An 8,764-nucleotide genomic window follows, 5' to 3' on the forward strand; every position below is an offset into this window, starting at 1 on the left:
ATGGGCATTTATTTTAAGATGGTAGTAATTTCATTTAAAGATATATTAAAATAATATTTTTTATTTTTAAAAAATTATTTTTAACTTTAAAACAATTTAAAAATATAAAAAATTATTTTTTTTAGAAACATTGCTACAACTGAACCATTAATTCCCGGTGCCAGCTCAAATATCTTCACACAAGAATGTAAGTGCTCTGACTCATGAAGAACTGTAGTTATTTTGTTTGTTTATTTATTTGCTCTAAACTGGTCTGATCACAAAGTCTTAGAAGTAGGTGGTCATTTCCCAACAAATACCGCAACCATTTCACCAAAACGGGTAGACTGGATTCATGTTCGGATAAAAGAACCCGAAGTTTTGCTCAACTGCGCCTTGTTTCAAATTCTCATTGAACATTGCGAACAGGAACGTTTCCATGATTTCTCCCGGCCTCCTTGGCGTCCCGTTTGTCAGCACATGATTCACTAGGTTCCGATTGTAGATCATTGCGTTATCAATGCTTGTGTAAGGATCATTCCCAGCACTTGGCCATCCACTCTCCCCTATAGCAACTCTTAAACCAGGATAGCCAATTCTTTCCAACGCTGCATGAAACGCATCAACCATGGCATCGAAGAGATCATAATAGAGGAAGCTCCCATCGATCACCACTGGAGTGGTTGCAGCAAACAAGGCATAGTCCGCGGAAACTTGTGATGGATTTGAGGCATAGGCAAAATAAGGATACACATTGATCATGAGTGGTGCATCAGAACCGGCTAAGATGCCGGCAACAGCGATCATAACATCAGTTATATCGCTACTGAAAGCACCAGCCGATGGAGGGTAGGAGGCTTCAAGAGCATTTCCTGGTATTGCAGTCGTCACTGTGACATTGGCCAGCCCGATTGCTGCAAGTGAATTGCGGGTGTTGGCTATTGCTGCGGGGACGTAATTGGCAAGCGGGCCCGGGATCACTTCATTGCCTAATATAATCCAACGAAATAGCACATCACTCATGTAAGGGGCGATATTTGTGTTGACCCACGCATCGGCTGCACCAGGCCTTTGAGCAATGTTTGCCAAGTCTTCATTTAAAGGACATAAAGCAACAGCAAGTCCTGATCCTCTCAATGCTTCAAGCACATCAGGTCTCGGCTCGTAAAGTCTAATGAATTCGATTCCAGATCTCTTATAGAGACCTACCACCTCACTTGGAGGTGGAAGGTCATTCCCATTTAGTCCATAGCAAACACCAATAGGGAGAGAACCTGCAATTTATCATATATCAAACGTTAAGATAAGAACTTCCAACCAAGAATCTTCCTGTTGGTAATCTGTGATACAAACTCTTTCTGTACTAATGCTGGTAGATAAACTAATTAATTATGTGAAAACAAGAGATTGAAAACTTGTGATTATCTTGTTAAAACAAAGTCAAGCGTGTTTTCAGTGCTAGTTGCAGGAGAGTGATCTTACTGGAAATGGAAAACTGGTGAGCCGCCAGTAGTATTGTTGTAACGAGAATGAACCTGCACAATGAGCTCATCAACCCCATTTGTTTATTTTTATCCTCAAACCTCTAATTTAAGCAGGCAAGGGATGTAACTGAATACCGCATGCCTCTCCATCTACATTTAGCAGTGTATATATAGGAGGAGGAGTGCCCTTTACCCCTGTAGACGGCTGTTTCTAACAATTTAATGCCATTGCTTGCACTCTAGATTGTTTGTTTTAATGAATCATTATCATCTGCTTTTGAACACGAGTAATTAATCTTAGTGCCAGTTCTAGCAAGACCATTATGAAATTTAACTATTTATTGGCTTCTCGTTAAGATTTTGTGAGGTCCAGCTACGTTCTTGCTTACAAGGAAAACAGAGCAAGCTGTACCCACTTGAGCTGTTAACGCTGCAAGGTTCTTGCATGCCCTTAGTCTATCCTGTTTGGATTGACCATCTGGAAATGATTTATCAGAAAATTAACAAAAACCGAAATCCAATTAATATTAAAGAACTAATAGCAAATCATTCTAGAGTTTCGTTTGATAATTTAGAGTCTTTTTTTTTTCTAGTTTTTATCTATGCTTGAGAAGTGTTTGGTAGGAATTTTAATATTATATTACTTGATTTTTATTGAAAGTGCAAGGTGATTTCATTTTAAAAAAAAAATAATGAGAAATGATTATTTTTTAGATAAAAAGTTATTTATTATATTTAAAAGATAGAAATAACGTGAAAAATTGTTAATAACAAAAATACATTGCATAAATGATATCAGTTAAATTATACAATATTTTTATTTACTTAAATAAGCATGTAACGTATTAATTCTTGCTTTTCTTCTTTTTTCGCTTATTTTATTTGATTGATTCTATGTGTCATTAAAAGTAATTATTAAATTATACAGTATTCCTATTTATAATGTTTTAAATCATATTTCTTTTCTTTTTTTGCTTGTATTATTTAAGAAATTTTATTTTGTCAATGAAAGAAGAATTCGTGCTGTTATTTTTTATTAAAAAAAACCTTAAATTTAAGTTATATCTATAATAATAATTTTAATTGATTATTATAACTATAAATCACAAAATAATTAGGTGACCTTAGTCCTAATACAGCACAACATATTAAAGCAGTTATAGCATCATAATAATCATAGCAAATACTAAATAAACTCTCAAATTTTTAAATTCAAATGATTATTTAGCTATAATATTCTTATTTATTCTTGTTAAATTAATAATTCATTATAAATTACTGATAAGCAATATAAATTTTAAAATATATCAATTTTAAATTAAAAAATACTTTTACTTGAAGATGCTTACTAAAAAATTAATATAAAATATTTCAAGAATTTCGTACAATATATAAATTAAATTCTTGAATTTAAACACTTCTTTTACATAAAATGCTTCTTTCATCCATCATTTATCACTTTGTCTATTATGCACATTCTCAAAACTACTTTTATTTGGAAATAGAATAGTAGTGAATTTATACTATATTTGATATATTTGATATGATTTTTGTAAATTGATTTAAATTTTTTTTTAAAATTTTGATTCAAAAAAAGAAGACATAAGTATATTTGGTCAGAATTAATTTTAGATTGAATTAAAATTTTTAGTCAAAAATCTTAACTTCGTACTTATAAATTTGACCTTATGCTACCTTTCTTCTTTAAGAAAGTTATTTTAAATTACTTTTACCAAACATATTTGTAACTAAACTCATTTTTATCATATAATTTATTTATAAAAAAAATTAACTGTAACTTAAAGTTTAAAATTATAATTTAAAAATGATATATAGCATACTATTAATTAACAAAATTTAAAACTCCTTGAAAAATCATTGATGACCCAGGTTTAATTTTAATTATACTGTTTACTGGAATGGGCTATTAGGAGTAATGGGGTTTTTTTTATAAGGCTCATTAATTATTATTAAATTGATTTGAAATAATTAGCCTTTATATATTTTGAAAATATGATAGAATGATTTAATTATTCTTTAAAGCAAAAAAATTAAAACCGACACTTAGAGTTTTTTTTCATTTTTCATTTCAATTTTTTTCATTATCCTTTTAATTTTTCATTTGTTAAATTATTTTTTTCAATTTAACCCTTCAATAAAAAAATTATAGTTGTCCCCTAATTTATGTTTTATTTTAATTTTTATCTTTATTTTTTTAATTGTTCTTTTGCTAAATTGATTTTTTTTTAATTTCACCCTTCAATAAAAAAAATAGTTGTCCTCTAATTTATTTTTGATTTTCATATTGATCTTCATTCTTTTAATTTTTATTTTTTATTTTGGATCCTTTTGTATAGTTTTGCTTTTCAATTATATTCTTTAACATGTGATTGATTCAAATTCACCTTCAATTAAAAAAAATAGTTGTTCTTTATTTTTAATTTTTTCAATGATGATTCTCATTCTATTAATCGATATTTTTTTGTTTTTTGATCTTTTTGTAAAGTTTTTTTTAATTTTAGTATTTAATATTTTATGAATTAAAAATTAAACTTTTGTGATTTTTTTAAATGAAGATATTTATGATCTAATCAGCTAAGTTATAGATTTAGAAAATTAACACAAATTATTTTTGTTTCATTTATTTTATTTTTAATTTTATTATTTGATTATAGTTTTTTAATAAAAAGTTTATTTTATCATATTGTTATAGTTTCGTAATTTTAATCATGAATTTTTTAAAGATTAATCCAGATTATCTAAATTTAATTTATTTTCAATTATTTTTTACGGGGAAAAAAACCCCACCATGCCGCGTGGGTAATGTCAACATCTAGGAATTGACTATAAAATTGAGAATCAAACTCTTTCACGCGCTTAAGAACTGCAGCTGAGGACATCTTAACTTCAGCATGAAAAGACGAACAGCTCTTGAGATTTTCTTCATGTCCGATTGCTGGAGAATTGACACCACTATAGATATCTCACAACGGGAAATTTCTTTCCAAAGTTCCAGAAATTGTTGTTGGGCACAAATCGCATGAACTTCCCATGTTATTTATTGTTGGATCAGCAAAAGTGGAATTGAAGATATAATATTTCATCATATAGTCATTCCACAGGAAAGGGGGGATTTGGCTGTCGAATATGAAGTTGCAGCTTTGAAAAAGATACCAGCAATTAGAATTCACATGAAAAGGTCATAACAAGGAAAACGACATTACAAAACAGGGAACAGACAAGAATAAGAGCATGAGATCCAAGGAGGATTGAAAGTGGACATGGCTATTTTCAGCATTCTAGGTTCAAACTGAGACTAAATGATTCGTGTGACCAACCTGAAAACAATTGAATTTGGCTTCTGCACAAAGGCAGCATTGAAGAAACACCAGAGTTTATGAGATTTCACTTTCTTATGTACCAAACATCTCAAATTCCAGAAAAGTTGCACGGGTCTTTCTTTTTTTTTTATGCTCGAGAATGTGAGCACAGGATAAACATTTGCACGAGGTGGAACTATGTTCTGTCCTGTGGATTGAATAATTACTGAAACAAACACAGCCAACTCCCTCTGTCATAATTTCAAGCTCCAACAGGCAGCACATATATATCATCATAACTCATTCCGAGTATGAAGTCCAACAAATTAGCCCACTGCAGAAAACAAGAAAGAATGGAGATGTCGATTAAAAAATGAGAAAGACAGGAGACAAATGGTAAATCCAAATTCGTTCAGGTAATATCAAATAACATCTCTAAAATGGACATGATTGTACATGAGAATTCCATGCAGGCGTTATGCCTACTTGTGTCTCCTGTGTGAATGTGTTATTGTCCCACAGAGAGGTGGACCAGCAGATCCACATGGCAAACTTTTCATTGCTCAAATCAACATGCACAGATTTATCATCTAAAATCTAACACTGCATGTTTTTCAAAGGCTAGGCAAAGTAATTGTAAGAAAGAAAAATTAAAGGACCACTTTAACAAGACCATCCAAAAATGTCAGACCAGGAACCTGAATATCTCGAGAAATTCTTCAGGCACTTCTAAAAAATAAAGGCAAAGGAGAAGCAGTTTATGGCTAAGCAAAGGCACCAACATCATGACCTAAAGATATGCAACAGATGAGAGACGCCAGTAAACCATTTACCTGATCAGCACAAACACACACTGCAAGACGCCAGCAGTTCCTGTCCACACTGAAGGACCAGTTTTGACAATTGAATCTTGTATCAATAAGCCCACTGATGCTGCTAAAGAGACGAAGGAGACAACATATGCAAAGAAAAGCCAGAGCTTCAATCTGCAATTAAGAGAAGGATTAGGAAGCCCAAAAGCCAAATGGAAAGTTAAGCCATTTCCATCTAGACACCACAGAATGAAACAAATGTGGCAATGGCTAGAAGAAATTCACAATTATTTCAGAAAGAGATAGAGGGAGAGAGTCTAAATTTTCGATCCAAATCTTCTAGCATAAAAGAATTGACATAATAAATTAATTGTGCTGTATCATCAAAGGTTTCAAAATCATTCTAACATAACCACAGTCAATTCCATTGAGAACCTCTGCCCTTGGAAAGGAAGGAAAAACAAGAGCTTCTAGCAGTCATGCTCCAGAGAAAATAACATCAAACTCAAACAAAAACTGTCATATCTCCTTTATTTTTTCTTTTCATACAATTATTAAAACATAAGAAATTCCTGTACATGAGAAGAGGTAGTTCTCAGGGTCATACTTGTATATCACATCAATGTAGCATAGCTTATGAAAAATGTAAGTATTCAATTACGTGGTAAAGATCCCATTTAGACATCATTTACTAAGATTAAAACAGCACCAAAAAATCTCAAGAGCAACAGTTGAAGTGCAGGTTGAAACAACAAGAGAAAACAAAACAAGCATCAGAAAGATTGTGATGCCCATCCGCAGGCAGGCAGTCCACTAAAAAACGCTAAGCATAGCAGTGGGTTTTAAGAAATACACTGGAGAAAATATGTGCAATGGTCACCACTATACTCCACTATAAGAGTGGTAACGCTAATTTATATTAAAATCACAGCTTTTAACGCATCAGCATTGCAGGAATCAACGCAAGATAGCAAAATCATTATCAGAATAGTAAATAAACGCTCGTGGTGTTCCAATACACGGTGTGCTAAATAAACTGATAGTCCAAAAATCTCCCTTCAAAGTAAAGCCCCCGGAACCAGCAGGAAAAAAAAATCAATTTAACAAGACAATCCAATTTTCACTGGGGCTTCTAACAGAAGAAAATCAAAATAATTGAAAAATTAAAATAACATCAACTAAAGGAAAAAAAAAGAAGAATAAGCAACTGAGAAACAAAGAGAGATGGAAAATTGCAGACCTCCACTCGCCTTCCTCGTAAGGAGAGTAATCAATATCCTCTTTTCTAACGCAATTAAACATCAGAGAAGCAATAGATGCAAATATGCCTGCAGTTGCGAAGCCCTAAAAATCAATCAATCTACATAAAAACACATGTAATTGTATACTGAAATTGAGAGAGAGAGAGAGAGAATTAAAGAGAAAGGGGGGTTGACCAGGGAGGTAGTGAACGACGGAGACTTTAACAGAGCTACAAACGACGGCGTCGATCCAAAACCACCATCCCGCGCCAAATACCGCGCCAGCGACTCCAGGACCGAAGATTGCCCACAGCTCCGGTAAATCCATTTTCCTCTCTCTCGATTGCTTCTTTTCTTCTTTTTTTTGCTACTAAGTAAAATTAAGAAAAGAAAGGAAAAAACAAACAAACAGTGGACGCTGGTTAGTGATTGACTGTTGTTGCTGCTTGAAGTTCTAGGCTGTCATGAATTGCGTTTAATTTGCTGTCTATAATGGAATGATTACTGGCAAATTACACGCTAATAGCGATGGTGTTAGGTTGTGAACGCATTTTTTTCTGTCTTCCTTCAAATTTCATCTGCAGATTAAAAAGAAAATTACCATAATATCCTCTAGTTTGGTCAAAATTATATCAAATTTTAAAAATTTACAATTTACATCACAAATTTTATACGCTCATTAACCCTTAACATTCAAGTAAAAAAATTAACAAAAATATATGATTATTTATTTAATGACAAAAATATTGTAAATTCGTGTTAAATAATGCAATTTCCAATCAAGAATATTAAATTAAGAAAAGAATTTTTATGACCAGTGGTGAAAATTCTTAATTAATTGGTACAAATTCCTTGTATAAAGTAAAAAAATAAATTTATATGTTAAAATTAACGGTGATAGAAGATTTGATAGAAATACCCCATCATATATTAAATGGGTGGCATTGTTATAAATATAAAAAAAAATAAAAAAACTTGGTTAAAATATTACGAAAGTTAGTGAAGTTTTGAAAATTTAATAAGGTCATAAAAAAATAAAAAAAAATAATAGAAAGATATATGTAAATTAAATTATCAAAAATTAAGTTTTATGAACTTAAAATTTTGAGTTCTACTTTATATATATGGAAAGGTAAGACATAGGCCTACAATATTCATATGGAGCCCAAGATCTAAAAAGGTCATTTTCAAGTCCAAATTGTTGCAACAACAAATAAGCCCCAATCTGTCCTCCAGCCCGAGCACTGTTCAATCCTTTAGCCATATCTGGAGTTTTAAAAGTTGAAATAAGCTGAATTTTTTACACAAGAAAGCTGAGACAATTTCCTATAACTTTCATGTTTTCAAGTGGCTCCAATTTTGACGTTATCAATGACGTTTTGGGCAGATAAGAGAAGATAAGGATTGTCACCAAGTCAAGAGTTGGCCACCCACTCATTAATTAGTCATCAAATCAATAGTTCTCAATTTTGGCCTATAAAAGGAGGCATTTGCTATGCATTTAGGCATCTTGGTGTCTAGATCAAGATCATGTTCTTCCTTTCTCTCTTTGTATTTTTTGTAATGTTTATGTTTGCTTTCATTAATATCAAGTTTATGCATTTCATTTCCTTTCTTTTACTTAGTTAACTTTTATCTTATTTATGTTCATATTTTGTTTATTTATTTTTCATTCTTTCATTATGTTTAGCTAAGTTTATTATATCAAAGTGAAAAGGTTACATGACACGACTAAAAGATTGATGTCTTCTCCCAAGTGCAGGAGTGTCGAAGTAATAAATAACCCGGCAAGACCGGGATCGAACTACAGGGAGGTTAATTGTACAAATTATAAATAACAATTATAAACAACAACAACAGTAACAATAACAACAACAATAATGTTAGTGTCAATAATAATAGTAGTAGTAGTAGTAGTAGTAGTAGTA

At 31.7% G+C, this 8,764-nt stretch overlaps 2 protein-coding genes across 2 annotated transcripts; both read right to left on the minus strand.

Moving 5' to 3' along the window:
• Nucleotides 1-231: 231 nt before the first annotated feature.
• On the minus strand, nucleotides 232-1,540 carry LOC105116328 (putative glucan endo-1,3-beta-glucosidase GVI). The gene is made up of 2 exons (XM_011013630.1): nucleotides 1,462-1,540; nucleotides 232-1,253 (listed from the first exon to the last, which is right to left on the minus strand). The coding sequence occupies exons 1-2, from the start codon at nucleotides 1,538-1,540 to the stop codon at nucleotides 310-312; spliced, it is 1,023 nt and encodes a 340-aa protein (XP_011011932.1). The 3' UTR covers nucleotides 232-309.
• A 3,189-nt stretch (nucleotides 1,541-4,729) lies between these two features.
• LOC105116325 (transmembrane protein 50 homolog) lies at nucleotides 4,730-7,378 on the minus strand. The gene is made up of 4 exons (XM_011013621.1): nucleotides 7,032-7,378; nucleotides 6,836-6,923; nucleotides 5,617-5,769; nucleotides 4,730-5,117 (listed from the first exon to the last, which is right to left on the minus strand). Exons 1-4 carry the CDS (start codon nucleotides 7,162-7,164, stop codon nucleotides 5,084-5,086), a joined length of 408 nt encoding a protein of 135 aa, XP_011011923.1. The 5' UTR covers nucleotides 7,165-7,378; the 3' UTR covers nucleotides 4,730-5,083.
• Between the last annotated feature and the right edge of the window lie 1,386 nt (nucleotides 7,379-8,764).

This window comes from Populus euphratica, unplaced genomic scaffold (assembly GCF_000495115.2).
Source record: "Populus euphratica unplaced genomic scaffold, PopEup_1.0 scaffold915.1, whole genome shotgun sequence".
NCBI lineage: Eukaryota > Viridiplantae > Streptophyta > Magnoliopsida > Malpighiales > Salicaceae > Populus > Populus euphratica.

Coding starts and splice junctions, on each gene's coding strand:
- LOC105116328 (XM_011013630.1), bottom strand. CDS start 1,540: ATGGGGTTGATGAGCTCATTGTGCAGGTTCATTCTCGTTACAACAATA. Junction 1,254..1,461: donor TCACCAGTTTTCCATTTCCA/GTAAGATCACTC, acceptor GATAAATTGCAG/GTTCTCTCCCTATTGGTGTT.
- LOC105116325 (XM_011013621.1), bottom strand. CDS start 7,164: ATGGATTTACCGGAGCTGTGGGCAATCTTCGGTCCTGGAGTCGCTGGC. Junction 6,924..7,031: donor CGTCGTTCACTACCTCCCTG/GTCAACCCCCCT, acceptor TCGCAACTGCAG/GCATATTTGCATCTATTGCT. Junction 5,118..5,616: donor TGTGTGTTTGTGCTGATCAG/GTAAATGGTTTA, acceptor TGTTTTCTGCAG/TGGGCTAATTTGTTGGACTT.